The sequence below is a fragment of the Cydia fagiglandana genome, chromosome 8, assembly GCF_963556715.1.
Source record: "Cydia fagiglandana chromosome 8, ilCydFagi1.1, whole genome shotgun sequence".
NCBI classification, from domain to species: Eukaryota; Metazoa; Arthropoda; class Insecta; order Lepidoptera; family Tortricidae; genus Cydia; species Cydia fagiglandana.
Window position 1 is genome coordinate 18,578,381 of NC_085939.1, and position 20,730 is coordinate 18,599,110.

The 20,730-nt window shown below is 39.2% G+C and overlaps 2 protein-coding genes across 4 annotated transcripts in view; one reads left to right on the plus strand and one right to left on the minus strand.

The window, feature by feature from the left end:
- Window positions 1–9,359: 9,359 nt before the first annotated feature.
- LOC134666956 (histone-lysine N-methyltransferase PRDM9-like) lies at window positions 9,360–15,069 on the plus strand. Its single transcript, XM_063524264.1, has 5 exons — window positions 9,360–9,468; window positions 10,754–10,836; window positions 11,178–11,323; window positions 13,778–13,893; window positions 14,027–15,069. Exons 1-5 carry the CDS (start codon window positions 9,360–9,362, stop codon window positions 15,067–15,069), a joined length of 1,497 nt encoding a protein of 498 aa, XP_063380334.1.
- Window positions 15,070–17,152: 2,083 nt separating this feature from the next.
- Window positions 17,153–20,730, minus strand: part of LOC134666746 (uncharacterized) — a 29,487-nt gene continuing 25,909 nt past the window's right edge. For 2 of the 3 annotated variants that reach the window (XM_063524009.1, XM_063524010.1), the window contains exons 15-18: window positions 20,350–20,463; window positions 20,034–20,189; window positions 19,240–19,445; window positions 17,153–18,308 (exon numbers count right to left, since the gene is read on the minus strand). In XM_063524009.1, coding sequence (XP_063380079.1) covers window positions 18,095–18,308; window positions 19,240–19,445; window positions 20,034–20,189; window positions 20,350–20,463 — 690 coding nt within the window. In that variant the 3' untranslated portion in view covers window positions 17,153–18,094. Of the gene's footprint in view, window positions 18,309–19,229; window positions 19,446–20,033; window positions 20,190–20,349; window positions 20,464–20,730 lie in introns of all 3 variants that reach the window. The other variant, XM_063524012.1, reaches the window with a different exon arrangement.

Genomic DNA, 20,730 nt, shown 5'->3' on the forward strand with positions numbered 1-20,730 from the left:
TATCGCGGCGATTTCGCAGTTTGGTTTGCGGCAAGATGGCGGAAAAGCATCAGCTGATCGAGTTTAACTGTTAGTTATCAATGGCATCATACGTGATTTAGCTGTTTTTCCATTTTGATTTCTTGTGAAACCGTAAAATATAGCTGCTTAATGTAATATAATCATAATATAATTAATATTTATCTGGCCACAGAAGAGCCATAATAGTGTGTAATGTGGAGTCTTGCAAGTTCGCGCTTCGCGTCTCCTTTGACGCGGGCCGAAATACCGACAAAAAACGGAGAACAAGGCGCGAAGACGTGAACAATCTGCGAAATCGACGCCACACTTGCGTTCGCGGCTTCGCCCGCGATTCACGCGCATAGTCTGGAGGAGGCTTTATTCCAAGCATCACAAACCAAATTTAACATAGCAACTTCGTCTCATTCTGTCAAGTTTAATTATGGCCATAGACTTAATAATATATAAAGACGGTGTCTCAGCGAGCTGTCACTGTTGCCACTTTTGTTTAGTGTACGATTAACAATGAGGCCCACGTTGCTGTAGCCATGTCGATAAAGTTATATCGATAAACTATCGACATTTCTTGCAATTTTAATTGTACTTCAAAGGCTTAACGATACCTAAAATGACCAAAAACGCTTTTATTCTTTATTATGGTTATCAGATCACAATTTTATAGTCACGCCCCAGCAGGGAACCAAGGGAAAGTTCAGATATTTAATTAAAATACATAAATACCTCCTAAAATAGGTGTTCCGCAATAATTGAATTATATTATTATATTATAATATATTAATTATCCATTAGCATTTCAATTATGTTTATGTTTAACGAAGATATTGAAGCTTCAATTAATCGCTATTTCGTTCCGCTGTGTAGCGTTTATCGATATATAACATGATTAAAATCGACTTTTCACATCCCTAAAAGAGCACACATATACGCTTTTACGCACACATACACAGCCTGGGCGCATCAAGAAAGGCAACACTTGATTTGAAGTCCACCTTGTCAACAGTATGGTTGTCCTTTTTTGACAAACGGCATTTTAAAAGAGCGAGGAGAGAGAAATGATACTAGTTGCTGCGTCGTGAAAGAGAACAGAAAAGGTTGGGCCCTTGATTATGGCCAAGGGCCCAACGTTTTCTGTTCTCTTTGTTAATCGTACACTAAACAAAAGTGGCAACAGTGACAGCTAGCTGAGAAGGTATCTCTATATTATATTGTAAATCTATGAGAGGCCATAAACCATAGACTTATAATATATAAAGACGGTGTCTCAGCGAGCTGTCACTGTTGCCACTTTTGTTTAGTGTACGATTAACAATGAGGCCCACGTTGCTGTAGCTATGTCGATAAAGTCATATCGATAAACTATCGACATTTCTTGCAATTTTAATTTTACTTCAAAGGCTTAACGATACCTAAAATGACCAAAAACGCTTTTATTCTTTATTGTGATTATCAGATCACAATTTTATAGTCACGCCCCAGCAGGGAACCAATGGAAAGTTCAGATATTTAATTAAAATACATAAATACCTCCTAAAATAGGTGTTCCGCAATAATTGAATTATATTATTATATTATAATATATTCATTATCCATTAGCATTTCAATTATGTTTATGTTTAACGAAGATATTGAAGCTTCAATTAATCGCTATTTCGTTCCGCTGTGTAGCGTTTATCGATATATAACATGATTAAAATCGACTTTTCACATCCCTAAAAGAGCACACATATACGCTTTTACGCACACATACACAGCCTGGGCGCATCAAGAAAGGCAACACTTGATTTGAAGTCCACCTTGTCAACAGTATGGTTGTCCTTTTTTGACAAACGGCATTGGGCCTTGGTAGCAGCCTATAAAAGTGGTATACGCGTGCCTCCGTGAGGGACAAAACATACGCAATGCGACAATATTAAAAACACGTTTTAACATTCCTGACAATGTACCAAAAACGATCTACGTAATTTGGTCGGGTTATTTGTTGCTCACCATAAACCATTCTAAATGTATGGTGGGGAACAACCAAAGAATTATATGACAAAGAACAACTCTCAATCTTCAAAAGTGTGACCAAAAATGAAATGCAAGTGTGTGCGTAAATTGTCTATGTGAGATCAAAAATAGTGATGTCATGTTACAACATATTAATAATCTGTCGATGTTTGATTGCTTTATTGACTACTTTTTCAAATGTGTTATTTTAAACACTAAAATTCTATGACATTATGACGTATAAATAACACTTGCACTGCGTTTGCCATAAAAATCGTTGCAGACTTATCTTAATGTAACTCTTACTGTGTTGGAAAGTGAAGTTATCATGACACGCTAAACATGAACACCTTCAAAAAAGTATAACAATTGTTATTATTTGAAGTCGGTTATAAAAGATAATATCTTAATGATGTCTTGTGAAGAAATAATTACATAGCTATTAATATACCGACAAGTTATCGATACTGTCATATGAACATTTTGTCAAGCCCTAGCGTAAACTAACAGTTTATGTTTTTACACAAAATATTCTAAATTATTGACTAATATGATAAAATATTAGCACGGAACGGAAGAAAAACTTATAATGAACTGTATAAATCGGCTTCTTACACTTTTTACGCTGTTAATTTGACAAAATATCGCTATGAAAATTTCGCTCGGAATATCATAAATCCTCTGAAATGAGTATTTGCTTGGATTATTTGGCCCTGTGACACTGCAATCCGGCACACTACAAGACACCATCTTCACTGAATTACTTTATTTAATATTTTTCGTCCTAATCCGTGTATATTTTTCAATTTGAAAATTACCGTGATACGCTCTTGGCCGTCCGCGGCCGTCGTCAAACTCAAAAGTGGTTACGTTTTCTGATTGGTAGTCTGACTCTTTCGCACTTATGGGATGTTCATATACGTGATGGCTTCCCTTTCGCACACTTAAGCTGTCTGTCAAGCGCAAGCGAATCCTAGGTCTATGGGAACAACGGGTTGCACTCCGGGAGTGCCGGCAGAAGTGAAAACTCAATGACATTGTAATACAAAATGTTAATAACAGCGCCATCTAGTGCGAAATGTCTGCAGCACTATGTATAATAATAATTGAGGTTAACGCCATCTAGCGTTATTTCGTCGCATTACTTGAAACCCCTAAGCACATCACTGTGAATACTACAGTTATATTAATACCAGTTTGAGAGAAACTCACTAGATGGCATTTAAATAAAAAACAATGACATTGTCCGTCACACATGACGTCACGCAAGCGCCGTGCGCCGCCTATACGAAACAGCAGAGGGCTTACCGCGAACCACGTTCGACGTGTTGCCTCTCTATCGCACTTGTAAATTTGTCCGTAAGGTTGACAGGGAGGCAACACTTCGAACGTGGTTCGGGGTAGGCCCTCAGGCTCAGGCATACATTTTCGCCGCGCGGTAGAAAGAGAGGGTTACGCCTTACGCTGTCTCGAGTTTAATAACATTTTTTCCCCACCTCGAAAAGTGCCCTATTCCTCGCCTGTGCCTCGAAAAGTATTCTCTGTTTATTCTCCATCTCCACCGTAGGGTCCGTAGGTCTAAAAAGTTTTGTATGGATTATGTTGGGCATCAAATAAATTCGACCAATCGTAGTGTCGCATTGCATATGTTTTGTCCTTCACGGTGGCACGCGTATAGCGTGTCTATAGGATCCTACCATCTATGGCGGAGAGAAAAGTAAAAAAAAAATTGGAAAGTGGCGGGAATGCCGGGAATCGTTCATTTTGATTTGATCGGGCAGTTAAAGTTCTTTTCTATCTTTTATGTTGTGTGGATTTGAAATTTGAAGAAATAATTTGCTCAAAGCAACTAATCAAACAAAGGTAACGTTAAACTTACTATCATATTAAATTTAGCAATCAGCTGATTTTTCACAATTGAATCGTACGTAAACGTAACCGAACGAACATGTTGCTCGTCCTGATTTGGTCCTGATGTAGCTTTTGTTGTATTTTTTACTATTCGATGTATCTGTAGACTAAGCTACATCTAATGCTGTTTTATCAGAATTGTATTTCTATGGTTTTGTAACGAATAAATAGTTCAGCAAGCAAATTTTTATGTAAAGCTGATTTCTACTTTTTCCATGTTGTTCTGGAAGATGAGCGGTTTCAATCTCAGAAAGAGGGCTCGGGTCTGCTACTACGAGCCAGAGGAGCCTCCCTTCGATGAGTTCATTTGTAAGTAATAGATGACACTATATTGTATAAAGTAGGTATTTAGTTTACCTACAATGTTCAATGTGTTAAATTATAGGCATATATGATATTTACATTATTGATTTAATGAAAAACTTGTTTACCAATTATAACAAACTTTTTAGTTTATAAAATAAGGTTCTTGTTGGTTTGAAATGTTAAGAACACAAAGCAGACCTATTCATATCAGAGTTAAAGGATTCTCTTATAAGAGATCAACAATCTATCTAGATATCTAACTTATAATGTTATAGGCTTGTGCCTGTAGAGTACCTATAATCCTTGTATATTGTTACAGACTGCTCCGAGTGCCGGGACTATGTGTATGAGTACTGCGCAATACATGGTCTGTTACTTGTTATACCTGATGACAAGGTAAGATCTCTTTAAAACCACTTGGACTAGCCCTCTGATCAGCAAATATTCAACTCAAACCTATGTTAAGCATATAATAAAAATTGCTTGCTTTCAGCATTGCTCTAAATTTGTCCATGAGTGTAGTTCACAATCAAATTGTATTTTTTATAACTCTTTATAAATCAAATTGTATTTGTATAACTAATGTGGTAGGTACCTCTGTGGTAATTATACAAAGCTGATACAGGATGGATTTCTTAATGATTCGAAGCACTGGGGGTTAATTGGTTCTGTATTGATACGCCGAAATTTCCTTAGGAGAGCTTTAAACATGTAAACTTGAATGTAAACTTTGTTTTGAACTAATCATCTAAAAAAATTAACTATAATTCTTAGTGTGCCATTATTACTGGCTAGGCTAACCAATTTTGAATTTATACTTTTACACAATAGGTATTTTATTGGTATGTGTTCTATTGTCACTTCAATAAATTATAAGTAAACAAACAACACAGCATCATACTTCCATAACATCTATTGTAGAGAATTTAATGAAAAATAGGTGTTTATTGGCAGTTTTGTTGTGACTTAGACCATTGTAAAAATAACAATGAAAAATAGGGCACTGAAGTTGGTGATCGAGTGGGAAGTACCCACTTGACAAGTTGCTTTCATTTCCTTTTTTTCTTACCTATACAAGCTACATGCATGCCAAGTTGTATGCTTTCTTCCGGTTCGGAATGTACTTCATTATTTTGAGCTTATGGGCTTAAGAGTTATTATTTATTATATGTAGATGGCGCCACTTCTTTCCGTTTTTTTTTAATCGTAATTAATGTACCTACATACATACTTAAACTAGGTACTATCTAGTTAAACCTAAGTTTTAGATCATGGTACAAACATCAACACTCCTAACATGTACAGTCGACGTCAAAAATACCACCAAAAACATAAATGTAAAAAAGGAGAGCCAAGTTCAATACAAAAATTATGCTTGGCTGTGGGGCTCGCCGCAAAAAGAATGGAGATCTAAATGAGTGCCACTGCCAAGTTCTATGCAAAATCCAAATATGTATTTATAGGAACAAAATAACATTATTATAAACAAGTATTAAACTCTATTTCTTTGCTTTATTGGATACCTATAACAATTGCTGTTATTTAAAAAAATGTGAGATCTTAAAGTAGGTTAGATTTGACTTGGCCAGTTTTCATTATATCAATCATTTTATATTATATTGTAATTCTGATAAAACCTGGCCAAGCCAAATCTAACCTCTTTTAAGATCTCACATTTTTTTAAATAACAGCAATTGTTATAGGTATCCAATAAAGCAAAGAAATAGAGTTTAATACTTGTTTATAATAATGTTATTTTGTTCCTATAAATACATATTTGGATTTTGCATAGAACTTGGCAGTGGCACTCATTTAGATCTCCATTCTTTTTGCGGCGAGCCCCACAGCCAAGCATAATTTTTGTATTGAACTTGGCTCTCCTTTTTTACATTTATGTTTTTGGTGGGATATCAATACTTTTTGTAAAGAAAACTAGGCAGGTATTTAGATTTAATGTTTTTTCTTGTGTTTCCGCTGTATGGTTTTTACTTCTGTTCTTTGTATAATTATGTGGTGCCGCGCGCCGCCGACGACACACCGTTGGCCGGTTGTTTAGAGCGTATTACAAGTTTTTTGTATGGGGATACCACTTATTTTTTGACTTAACTTTATTTTAATATAACAAATATAATAATACATATATTGGGGTAGTTTCAAATATCTGCTTGTAACGGTTCCAACGCTACAATAAAAAAATATTTTTTTGTATGGGGACCCCCCCTATTTTTTAACTTTTTTTTATTTTTAGATTTTTCCCTACGCTTACACACAATAACCGAGCTGGATTCCAAATTTCATCCTTCTAGGTCATCTGGAAGTAGGTTAGGTTTAGGTACTTATATGTCAGTCCCAATAAAAAATGGTTTTTTTGTATGGGGACCCCCCCTATTTTTAAACTTTATTTTATTTTTAGATTTTTTCCTACGGTTACACACAATAACCGAGCTGGATTCCAAATTTCATCCTTCTAGGTCATCTGGAAGTAGGTTAGGTTTAGGTACTTATATGCCAGTCCCAATAAAAAATGGTTTTTTTGTATGGGGACCCCCCCTATTTTTTAACTTTCTTTTATTTTTAGATTTTTTCCTACGGTTACACACAATAACCGAGCTGGATTCCAAATTTCATCCTTCTAGGTCATCTGGAAGTAGGTTAGGTTTAGGTACTTATATGTCAGTCCCAATAAAAAGTGGTTTTTTTGTATGGGGACCTCCCCTATTTTTTAACTTTCTTTTATTTTTAGATTTTTTCCTACGGTTACACACAATAACCAAGCTGGATTCCAAATTTCATCCTTCTAGGTCATCTGGAAGTAGGTTAGGTTTAGGTACTATAAGTCATAAGTCAGTCTTAAAATTTACGACTTTTTGACCTTCATACCTTTATAACCGTTTGAGCTAGCTTCATGAAATTTGGGCTTCTAGATATCCTTATGGATATAATTAAACACACGTAGTTTTATGTGTTTACGTCAAAGATGTTTTGAGTTATAGAAGGGTCAAAAGTGGCACCAAGTGGTTCGTGTAATATTACACTCGGCGCTGGCTAGCCAGTTCCTTTGCTTGAACTTGGCTTGACACGCTGCCGCGTGTCTAGATGTTTACACTGTTGCACCTTATTACTTTGAAATAAGACAAAATGTAAACATATCTTTGGCGTCGACTGATTTACAGTTTTAACAGTGTGACTTTTTGTGTTTGTGTGTGTTTTTGTGTTTTTTTTGCACACATATTTTTATTAAATATTCAGCGTCGTAAATTCCTCGTCGATATCTCAATCAATAAATGATTTAGTATATAATTCTCGCGTCGCGCGTCGCGTTTTGTACACTTAATTACACAATCGGGTCTACCGCGATCATTCATTCATTCAATGAATGAATGAATTGGTTCATTGTTTTTACCTTAAATTACCTGGTGCAACTCATCTGAAACGTCGTAATTTAGGTAAAAACAATGTAATTATCGCGGTAGACCCGTTTGTGTAATAAAATATATTACAATATGCTTAATTTGCTGCTGAAGATGCGAATGTTGGCTGACATTACCTCTACCCCCAGTACCCCTAGTTAGTACCCCTAGTAGTACGGTGTGCATGTGGCACCCAGCAAACATTTTTGGTCAATATTCCGAAAAAGGCACCTATTTTAGGTCGCACAATTTAGGGGACCAAAATGAGGCACGTCGAATCGACGTCGTCGGCACGTCGAGTCGACATAAATGGGGAAAAAACGCACGTGCCGGCGACGTATTATTTGACGGTAAATTAGTGATTACAACCCTAGGTCATGTTTCCGACGTGGATTCGACGTCGCCACGACGTGCCGCGTAGTTGAAATGTACTAATTTGGTAATCTTTACCACCTTTAGACGTGATGGTGACATATTTTTATCCATATAATTACTCTGCGAGGCAATATTTAGATGAGACGCGATGAAGAGAAAAAGAGACACAAACATTACGCTTATATATTCTTTTCACTCAGAAACAAAATGTCTAACAAGAAAACAACTTTAAGTTGTGCAATGATAATGGCGGCCACTAATTCATGTAAAATAATTTAGGCCGATTACGCAGATGAAGAACGATGAAATCTAATGCACAGAAAAATTTTTCGTGCAGTATGTTAGGTTTACATACAAAACTATCGATGGGCTTTTGAAATATTTAAGTTTTCAACATTTTATAAAATCAAAATGCATATATTTGCTTGTAATTGAGTGTTGTAATTGAATATTTGTGTGTGTGAGTGTATGGACTCGATCAAAAATATTGTTTTATTTTGAATATTAGCACAATGAAGTACCGTGCGATGGCACCATTCAAGATATAACAACTTAAATTATGCAATTTCATATTTAGCATCTCGTTATAATGAAAGAAAATGGCGGCACAACCTTATGGTATTGATAGTACTTCACAAGTGATTTTAACTATATGGTCGCAATTTGATATCTATTTTAAGTAATATTTACCTAAAATTAGTAGCTAAATCGACATAAAATCGACGACCTAAAGGTCTACGTATAAGAAACTTATTTTCAACCATTAAGTCCCAGACTCCATGGTCCCCGTATAAGAAATAATTACGTCGCATATACACCTAAAATGCCTTATTAGTACATTTGACCTATTGGTCAGGGTTCGAAGTTAATTTTACTTAATATTTCGACTGATTTTCAACCATTAAATCCCTGACTTCATGGTCTCCGTATAAGAAATAATTACGTCGCATATACACCTAAAATGCTTGATTAGTAAATTTGACCTACTGGTCAGGGTACGAAGTTAATTTTACCTAGTAATTCGACTTATTTTCAACCATTAAATCCGTGACTTCATAGTCCCCGTATAAGTAATAATTACGTCGCAAATACACCTAAAATACCTTATTAGTAGATTTGACCTATTGGTCAGGGTTTAAGGTTAATTTTACCTAATATTTCGCCTTATTTTCAACCCCTAAGTCCCTGACTTCATGGTGTATTTATGGAGTGAAATTTACGTTTTATTGTCCCTATATTTTGACTTGGAAGTAAAAGTGTACAATACGTAAAATAATTGGTGACTTAGGACGTAATTTTTACTTAAATTGGTAAAATTTTCTTCGAGCCTAGGAAAAAATACTTAAAATGTTTGCTGGGCAGGTGCCCGCCGTGACGGGGCTCCGCGCGTTCGTGCCGCGCGCCGCGCTCACCGTCCCCAGAATCTTCCTGCATCTTGCCTACTCACATATCCCAGGTTTCCCAGAAGATGATTAGATCATTATGCACTTTAGCGGTTGGTATGGAGTAGACAGGTAGAGTCAGGCCAAGAAAAGTCTGCAGCGGATTTGATAGCCCACGCAGTGAAGTGTTATTTATACGTCATAATTTCATAGAAGGTGACGTTTAAAATAACACTTGCACTGCGTGGGCTATCAAACCCGCAGCAGACTTTTCTTAGTCCGAGTCTAGTTAGAGATGCGTTCCAACTTTCTCACGTCCGTATGTACTCGTACGTACTAAGGTAGGTTGGTAGTCCATATTTTATAGGTATTGTTGTTAAGTATTGATCCATAGCCCCGTTCTGGCCGTTAAAAGTACATAGTAAGTCGCCATCAGATAAGGATATCGGAGCGGCCAAAGTGCTCACAAATATCTGAACACTCTATTGTTCAGATATTTTAGAGCACCTCGGCCGCTCCGATATATCTATCCGATGGCGACTGTACCATTCGGGATTATTCATGCTAGAAAGGTCCCGGGCTCCCGGGTAAGGACCGAGGCTTCCGATTTTTCTGTGACGGATGATCACGTGATGCTTTCTATAGCCGGCCTAGCCAAGGTTACAATCGCTATCGCTTCGACAACGAAAAGCTTTACGTCTCTTTATCACTCTTCCATATTAATGCGACAGTGACAGCTGCGTTTCGATCGCTACGGAGCGTAAGCGATTGGCATCTTGGCTACGCGACCAGAAGGGTTGAACGCCTCGGCCCGTTCTAGCGTAAATCATCCTTAGCGAAGATAAAAATACATATGTAGTTAAAACTTTACAGCATACCAATTTCAGTCCAGCATACCTACCGCATTTACACGGTTTTACGTGTTCGATATTAGGATTTTTTCTGCCCAGAGCCATATAGATGGAAATGTAGATTTTCAGTTGAATAAGGTAGGTATGGTTAGGTCAAAAGCAGATTCCATTAATGTAGTTAGGTATCGGTATCTTTTTAGTTTGCTTGATCCAAAATATTGATCAATTGCAAAGTAAGAATTGTAAATCGCATGCAATTAATAATTATTTTCAAACATCAGTAGATAGTTTTGTAGATAGGTACCTACTTAATTTAAGGTACAATCAGCAGCAAAAGTCGTTCAGCAAACGAAATGTTAAAAATGATCTGCGTCCGCTCTCCCTGACTTAACGATAACCCCAATAGCTGCAGATTGTACTGTGCAGACACCACATTTATTTAGTAAAGTATGCTGTCGATAACATCTATTAGAAAACTCCAAGTATACCAATAGTTGGTTGTTGTCAGGGGCGGGAATAGGCGTGTTCAGCACGCTGACGCTGCCCAGCGGCGTGCGCTTCGGGCCCTACCGCGGCCGCCGCCTCAAGACCGCGTAGACTCCGGATACGAATGGCAGGTCTGTCCTCAATGCCACTATTTATACTACATTTGCTATAGTCTAACTACTCTTAACTGAAAGAATACTTGAAAACAGTTGAGCAACATGAGAATCAAAATAATTAAATCATTCTACAAAGGTACCAGCTAGTACCACTGCATGAAGACGTTAATAATTGGTACATACCTACTATGTGTGTGTTTTAATGTTTTTCGTTATCACGGGTTCCGTTTGGCGGTCCGTGCGCCAGCAATTAGTAGGCCGCTAGCCGATAATGTCAACTACAAGGGGTAACCTAGCTTGGTGGTCTATTGAAATGTATTCGCGTTGTAGCTGAACGACCGCAACAACAGGCCGAGCCACGTGGTGGACGCGAGCGACGGCAACAACTCCAACTGGATGCGGTACGTGAACTGCGCGCGGCGCTACTCCGAGCAGAACCTGGTCGCCTTCCAGTACCAGGGCGACCTCTACTATAGGCGAGTGCTCTAATATTGTACTCTTTATAGTATTTATTCAGCAAAATGGTAATGGACGACCGGTCTGGCCTAGTGGGTAGTGACCCTGCCTGCGAAGCCGATGGTCCTGGGTTCGAATCCCAGTAAGGGCATTTATTTGTATGATGATACAGATATTTGTTCCTGAGTCATGGGTGTTTTCTATGTATTTAAGTATTTGTATATTATATATATCGTTGTCTGAGTACCCACAACACAAGCCTTCTTGAGCTTACTGTGGGACTTAGTCAATCTGTGTAAGAATGTTCTATAATATTTATTTATTATTTATTTATTTATTTAAATGGTAAATAATTTTTAACAAAAAACCGACTTCGCGTACCAGAATGCCACCATATTTGGTCTTAATCACGAGTTCCAAAGCATGTTGGGATATTATCAAAGACGATCCGGATCAGCGCCTCACGAACGAACATTATATTACAGGAATTAACAGGAATGGTACTATGATCGAAAACCCCACTCAAATAGCACATGAATTTAATAACTACTTAATTCAACGTACAAGTATTAATAAAAGCTCCACCTTAAAAAACACAAATTCTAAATTGGTCAACAACACCGTATTTGTTACTCCTGTAAGTCACAACGAAGTCAAAAACATTATAAGATCACTGAAAAACACAAATTCCACGGGTTATGACGGATTATCAACTAAGATTTTGAAATTATGTGTTGATGAACTAGTACCAGTTTTAACCCATCTACTTAATTTATCTTTCGAGGTAGGATGCTTTCCGGATGCTTTGAAATTGTCAATAGTCACACCACTATTTAAAAAAGGAGACAAATCCTTAATGTGTAACTATCGGCCTATAACGCTTATACCAGTGATATCTAAGATATTCGAAAAAGCCATGCATAAAAGGATCATGTCATTTTTAGAAAAATATCAGATATTAAAAAGAGAACAAAACGGATTCCAAAAAAATAAGAGTACAACACTTGCAACTTTTAACCTTGTTAACAGTGTTATTCGGAATATTGACAATAAGAAACCGGCAGTTGTAGTGTTCTTCGACATGTCTATGGCATTTGATTTCGTGTCACATGACCTACTAATTAAAAAACTTCAAAATCTTGGTATAAGAGGGCTAGCTCTGCAATGGCTCAAGTCATATTTAACTAACCGGCAACAATGTGTTGAGATAAGAAGCTCTGAAAACTCTACTACAGTTAATCATAGATCTTCGTACATGGAAATTAGCCAAGGAGTACCGCAGGGTAGTGTACTAGGACCACTCCTTTTTCTGCTATATATCAATGACCTACCAGATATAACTACACATCAATGTACGCTTTTTGCAGATGACATATCAATTCTAGTGACATGCAATGATGAAATGCAATACAATAATGACATTAATAATACTATACAATCTATAATCGAATGGCTTGAATTCAATAATTTATCTATTAATCTTAATAAAACTCAATTTATCCAATTCCGTAGTGTAAGAAACAATGGAAAGTTATTAGATGTCCGATACAATAATACACAAATTAAGGAAGTTGATACTATAAAATTCTTAGGAATCACCTTAGACATTAATTGTAGTTGGAAAAACCATATAGACGCAGTGTGTGACAAGCTCTTAAAATTTGCATATGTTCTGAAACGACTTCGCAACATATCTGGTTGGAACACAGTACTGATGGCATATCACGGATATGTTGCGTCTCAGTTAAGATATGGACTTCTTGTATGGGGCAATTCCAGTGACGCGGCTAGAGCTTTCATAGCACAAAAGAAATGTTTAAGGGCAATGTGTGGGATGCCACAACGGGAATCATGTAGGCCATTATTTGCAAAGCATGAAATTCTGACATTACCATGTATGTATATTTTTGAAGCAGCTGTTTTTGTAAAGAAATACCCACATCTGTTCAAAAAAGCTAAAGATATATATCATAGAAACACAAGGAATCCAAACAGACTTGTAATTGATTTTGTTCCAAATACTTCCCTTTTCATGAAAAGTAGCTATTATATGTGTATAAGAATATTTAATGCTCTTCCTGATAATGTTAAGGATCTCCCTCTTAATTCATTTAAAGCACAACTTTATCGTTGGCTAAAAACTAAGATGTTTTACGCTACAGATGACCTGTTTTGCATGTTAGATAATATTGAGTAGACTAGGTTAAATAGGTATTTAGTTAAGTTTAGTTTAAGTGTACATTTGCATGCTAAACTAGCAAAATATGTTTAAGCACAGATATATGTTATCCTTACCAACTCATTGTACCATATTTTAAGCAAATAAAGAATATTCTATTCTATTCTATTCTATTCCACTTCGCCAAATAGTCCGACGAATTGAAAACCTTTAGAAGTCAAGCACATAAAGCGGTGTTGCTACGGTGCATATTTAAACACAGCTCCTCCTTTTGAAATGTTATAATCTCCTCCAGGACGGTGAAGATCGTGCCGCGCTTCACGGAGCTGCTGGTGTTCTACGGCAGCGAGTTCGCCAACCGGCTCGGCGTCGACCTGCGCCGCTACACCAAGCCCTGCGACTGCGAATACTGTGAGATACCTACTAGCAATGCTTATTTATATCAATACAAGCTGGAAGTTAGACGATGACATATACTTAAAGATAAAATACTTACATGTAATGGGGAGATAAAATCAGACAATTGTTTTTTTTTTCATTACAGGTCAAGGTGGTCTTGGTACCAAAAATGAACCAGAGAAAATAGACAAAGGAAAAACGGCAAATGAAAAAAAGAAAGAAGCAGAAATTAAAGATGTTAGTTCAGGTCAAGCTACACTTGTCACCGAAAAAGGACCCGCGAAGACAAACAAACGTAAAACGCGTAATGAAAAGAAGGAAGACACCCAGATAAAAGATGTTACAAAAGGTAGTCAAGTCGAACAGCTACAAGAGCCTTCGTCCTCTCAAGCGGAATCACCAAAGAGCGTGGATGTACAAGAGATTCCTCCTACAAAACCTGCTGTTGATGGATCCCCTAATACAACGGTATCGAATGTGAATATCTACAAATGTGACCAGTGTGGCAAAACATTCGATATAAAGTCAGAGTTAGAGAAACATCTACAATCTCACATTCCACTGAAAATAGCTAACTCCCTAAATACAGTTAAGGAATTCACGTGTAAAAAATGCAGTAGTACATTTGATACTCGGTTGCTTCTACTGGAGCATGGGAAGAGCCGGCATGGCGTGAAGTACTTCACTTGCTCTGAATGTGAGTATGCAACTAGTCATAAAGGTAATTTACAGACACATTTGAGGACTCATAGTGGCGAGCGGCCATTCAAATGTAGTCAGTGTAGCGCTGCCTTTACCCAAAGCAGTGATTTACAAAGGCACAAGAGAACACACACTGGAGATAAACCGTTCAAATGTGGACAGTGTAGCGCCGCCTTTACCGAAAGCGGTAATTTACAAACTCACAAGAGAACACACACTGGAGATAAACCGTTCAAGTGTGGTCAGTGTAGCGCTGCCTTTACCCACAGCAGTGATTTACAAAGGCACAAGAGAACACACACTGGAGAGAAACCCTTCGAATGCAATATCTGTGACTACAGGGCTTCTGAGTCATGCAATCTAAAGAGGCATCTAATGCTCAGGCACTCGGGCCAAAAGCCGAACGGCTGCGACTCATGCACTTACAGAAGTGCTACGAGAAGTCAATTATCACGGCATATGAAAACCCACCGTAAGCCGGCTTAGGGCCTCTTGCACCATCCCACTAACCCGGGGTTAAGCGGTTAAACCGTTAACCCAGTGTCAATTTGTATTGGTATCCATGGTAACAACAGGTTTACCCGGTTAACCCAGGGTTAGTGAAATGGTGAAAGCGGGCCTTAGTTTTGTTGTATAATCAGGCCCCTGTTTCACCAACGTGACAGGTGCGACGAATTGTAAAATCACTGTTGCTGACGTCACAGGCATCCATGGGCTACGGTTACCGCTTACCATCGGGCGGGCCGTATTCCTGTTTGCCACCATCATTGTATTATTAAAAAAAACTATGATATCGGCAAAAACAGGTATTTCTCTTGCTAAGTTTATGACAATTGTCACAAGAAACACTACAATTGTCACGAAATTCCGACATATAACTCATTACCATACCATTACCTGTCAAGAATTACCTACAATTCTTCTAAATCTTTGACAATTGTCAGAAACTTCGTAGGAGAAATATCTGTTTTATTCCGATATAATAGTTTTTTAAATAATACAATGATGGTGGCAAACAGGAATATGGCCTGCCCGGTAGCTCATTACCGTCAGCAACAGTGATTTTACAATTCGTCGCACCTGTCACCGATGTGAAATTGGGGCCTGGTCTAATTCAAAGTCATTATTTTCTAGCTACCATTGTTTTAAAATATATTTGGGTTTTTTTATATGTAAAAGATAAACTTAGCTAGCGTAACGCGGCTATCACACCGATGCGGCTTCAGTGCGAGTGGGACACTAGCTATGGCCATGCATTGCGTTTTTCTCACTCACACATTGGTGGAACGAGCGGAAACCGTATCGGTGTGATAACCGCTTAATAATGTGCTAAATGCATGCTAAGGCTCCTCTACACGATGGGCCAACGCCGGCCACTCCAAGGGACGCATTTATGCGTTAGAGGGAGCAAGTGATATTGCTATCTCATTCTACCGCATGGCTGTTTCCCTTGGAGTGGCCGGCGTTGGCCCATCGTGTAGAGGAGCCACTAGAGTTTGACCGAGACAAGTCTGTAACGATGTTAATAGCACATGCAGTGCGAGTGTGTCACGCATTCTAAACTTCAAACTTCTATGAAGTTATGACCAAAGAGCATATTATCACTACGTTTTGACTTTGGTTATGACTATGACGTATAAATAACACTTGCACTGCTATCAAAATAGTTGCAGACTTGTCTTAGTCTAACTCTATTGGCGTTGCCTCGCTGTTTGTTTAGTTAGGTAGGTATTTTATTGTAGAAGATATCCATGTTACTGTACGTACTATTCGACATGTCAAAGTAATATAGGTTAAATTTGAACGGCGAAGATTTCTCTGTATTCAAATTTAATCCTTGTCACTTTGACAAGCGCCATTGTCGAATATTAGTGCAGCGTCGAGCACTAGTACTTCTACCTTAGTTAATCTATCTTTCATTTATGCCACATATATATTGATGATGGCTTTCTTTTCGGCCATTTGCCAGTGCGTTGCTAGAGCGAGGGAGCAATAGTAGAGACATGTACACAATAACTACTGCTAATCTTTACAATAATCCAGGTTCCTGAGCGCCTGTCACGGGAAACGAACGGGTTAATATTATCATAGGTGTTAAAGGAGACTGGGGGTTTACCGCGAAAACCGAAATTCGCAAATTGCGGGGATCTTGTTCTTTTGCTCCAATGAAGGCGTAATTAGAGTGACAGAGAAAGATGCCCGCAATTTGCAAATTTCGATTTTCGCGGTAGGCCAGCTGCTCTCTCGCTTCAAAGGATTTATTTTTCCTGAATGAAAACGTTTAGAAAGGCAAAGAGGCCCGCGACAAATGAAAATCGAAATTTATTTATCTGCCTCACTCTCTCACATATTCGAGCGAGAGAGAGGCAGATAAAGCAATTTCGTTTTTCGCTGTAGCACAGCAGAGGTCTTCCACGAGCCTCTCGCTTAGCACGTTTTTCCTTCCTCCGTACCAGGCGAAATATAACTTTAATGTAATAGAAATAGAGTACATTTTATTTCTAAACTTCTTTGTCACTATTCCTTGTGTATAAAAATACATTGTTTAAAATAAAATGAGAATGAATGGTTTGGTTTTGTTGCACATTTATTGTCTTCATAATAACTTGTGGTAAATACTAAAACACTCAGAATATTATTCGACTCAACATAATTATTCTAAATGATTTTACATCTAAATAGTTTTTGTAGGAACTTGTACCTCTTATTCAATATATCTCTCTTTAATCAAAGAAAATAAAGTGTTTAGAGGCGGATTGTCACAACACTGTTAGAACGCCATTAGACTTTGATCCTTATTATTTCACTGATATGTGTCAACTTGTTATATAATAAATATTAACGCCATATACTCCACACTAGGCCAAAGGCATGGTGCAATGTTTTTGAGCGATGGCGCCATAACCTTCAGCCTACGCTCGAGTAGATGGCGTTAATATTAATATTTAACAAGTTGACACATATCAGTGAAAAAATAATGATCAAAGTCAAATGGCGTTCTAACTGTTTTAATCATCTGTCAAAAGATGGCAGTAAATGTACTGTAGCTACATAATTTACCATGATATTACTTTCTATTTCAAATTCTCTTTGGTAATAATAGAGCTAGCTATTATTACATACTAGACCTAGTAATAGATGGCGGTGTACGGCGCCATGTTTTGTGACTGGACTATCAAAAGGCAAATTATTGACAACCAGCGGTAGTTTATAAGAGATTTTCGGATATAACGGCCGGCCCTCTAGTGTGGCATTCGAATTTGCGAATATTTCTTATTGATATGTAACCAGCCATAGAGTAAAGCTGTTGGGTCCGCGCGGACGAGGACAGCTTTCTCATACAATTTGGCGGTGCGGAGCGATCCGCGCGGACGGTCCGCATGACACTAAGATCAGCCTTAATATCTCGCTCGACCGGTACGCACGGACGTGTGAAGTCAAAATGAAATCTAAATTTCGAATCAGCCTCTCGGCGGCTAGTCCCAGACCTAACTTTTTGACCTAACAAAAACTAAAAATCAAACATCTTCTGATACGTATTCTTGTGCGTGAGGATAGTGCGGGGAGGTGCGTCGAGCCTCGGCGCCGAGTCGATGGAGTCCTGCGACCAGCGGCGCAGGCGCAGGTCGTGCACCGCCAGCGGGAAGGGGCGCCGGCACGGCGGCGGCGAGCGCGGGCTCACGCCGTCCGCCGACATGCGCCGGTCGCGGTAGCCCGGGTATAATCTGAAAGGCGAATATCGAATATGTAATGGCTCCTTTACACGATGGGCCAACGCCGGCCACTCCAAGGGACGCAGCCATGCGGTAGAATGAGATAGCAATATCACTTGCTCCCTCTAACGCATAAATGCGTCCGTTGGAGTGGCCGGCGTTGGCCCATTGTGTAGAGGCGCCGTAAAGCACGCTAATCGGGTAGAATTCCGTACATTGTCCCTCCTGATCCCTATGTCTATCGCACGCGCGTAATTAATGTTGCTGTTCCGCCCATGTGCAAGCGGTCAATGCCACTGTGTGAGAGAGAGGGAATCCAATTATATTGGATGCGCGTGCGATAGAAATAGTAAATAACGGTTCAAAGTACGAAATTCTTCGTGTTTAGCGTCCATACTTTAGCAGATAGCACCGCTGTCTTTGGACCATATTTTCCTTTGGTTAGCCTGGAGAAAGGGTACACGATGAAGCCAACGGAGCGGCAGCTGACATTTCGCTAAGCGACTTGAAGAGTGGGAGGCCTGGGAAGACTTTAAGTCACCCATAAAGTTGCGAGAAGTCACCCTTCTAATATGGACCGGGACCTTGAAAATGTAGAAATAGAAGCCTCGTTTCGTTTCTTGCTAGCATTATTACCTATTGAAAATATTTTGGCGCAATTCGATGTAGCTATAAATATCCTGGGAGAGAAAAAGGAGAACTACGTTTGTATTGTATATAAACCTGACGTAGAAGAGGTCTCTCGTGCGTGTAGAGTCAGACCAAGAATAGTCTGCAGCGGATTTGATAGCCCACGCAGTGAACGTGTTATTTGAAACGTCAAACTTCTATGAAATTATGACGTATAAATGACACTTGCACTGCGTGGGCTATCATATCCGCTGCAGAGTTTTTTTGGTCCGACTCTACGTACGTTAGGTTGGCAAAGTGCACCTGTGATCACCTGTGCCTGGCGTCGCACGCGCAGAGCGCGGAGCCGGCGGCGGCCTGGCGGCGCTCGTGGCGGCTGCACACGCGCGGCAGCCCGGGCGCGGCGAGCAGCGCCGCCGAGTGCGCGCCCGCGCCCGCGCCGCCCGCCGGCGCCGGCGCGCTGCTGCGCCGCGACGACCGCGACAGCGACGCGTACGTCGGGGCGTTGATTCGGTCCACCTGAACCATACACTCATAAATGCCCATTCCGACATGTTAACTTCTCTTGGCGACCTACGGTCCTAATACTAGGTACAGATGTTAACTGTACTGTTAGGTATTTAAATAAAAGTAAACCAAATTACCCTCAAATGGCTCCTTAAGCCAGTTGAGGGTAGATGAAAACATTACATGACCAAATAATGTAGGTTGAAGTCAGGGCGTTCAGTGACTGACCCAGGCCGTTTTGTATTTGGTTGGTTAACCAATAAATGTTATAACTACCCGAAAAGGTACAAGTTATTTGTTTACTTTTATTTAAATACCTAAAGATACAGACTATAGCAGGCGTGGCTCACTCCGCGATTTCGTCGCTTTGCAACAGGTAGCAAAATGTACATCCGTTCCACCCCAATTTTGGGGAAAGCCAAGAGCGTGGCGCCGTCGCCACCTAGCGGCCATATCTGTGCTGATCGTAACAGACACGTTTTGTTACAGAGTGAGTCTTCTGTAACTAGTACTATTATTTATTTTGTGACTATAGACACCGACCGTCAAAAGACTTTACTTTGAGGGGCTCTGATACTTAGTTTCTGTACAACAAGTCACCTCAAAAGCCCCGGCCTTCCCGCGGCGCCTCTTCATGGCACCCGTGTCCGCGGCCTTCTTCCGCCTTGTCGCCACCGGCGCCGGCGTCGCCGCGCCGAACAGCCCGCGTTCCTCCGCCACTTGAATCATGTACTTGGCGTCTAGCCGGGTGATCTCCTGTGTGACTGATGGTTTATGTAAAACCCTTTCCACGTGACCAATTAAATCTTAAACTTATCTAATTTTTATTTTTTTGTAGGCTGGAATGCAATTTTAGTGCACCGACACAACAATGCCAAATATGCCAATTATACCTACACATTATCTCACTACCTACCTTCCTCTGAATGAGTCCGAGGTAGCATCCGTCTCTGTCTAAAATATAGTTGATGTCTAAACCATTCCCAAGGTTTGGCAGCGTCTGGATTTCAAACAAATCGCAGTTTGGCACCTGAAACCAAAACAATAGAACATTAACAGTAGGTATCTAAGCATGATACTCAGAATAAGGAATACTTAGGTACAGTCAGCAGCAGATATACCTGAGCGGGCAAGGTGTCCAAGAAAACATATACACTTCAATCGTCACAAAAAGAAGGACATCTAAGTTGTCATTTTAGCGTAGGCTTTCAGTTCGTCACATATATCTTAACTTCTGAGTTTTTCTTTAACACATACACCCTTATTTAATCACAATGACAATAACGGTTAGAAAGCC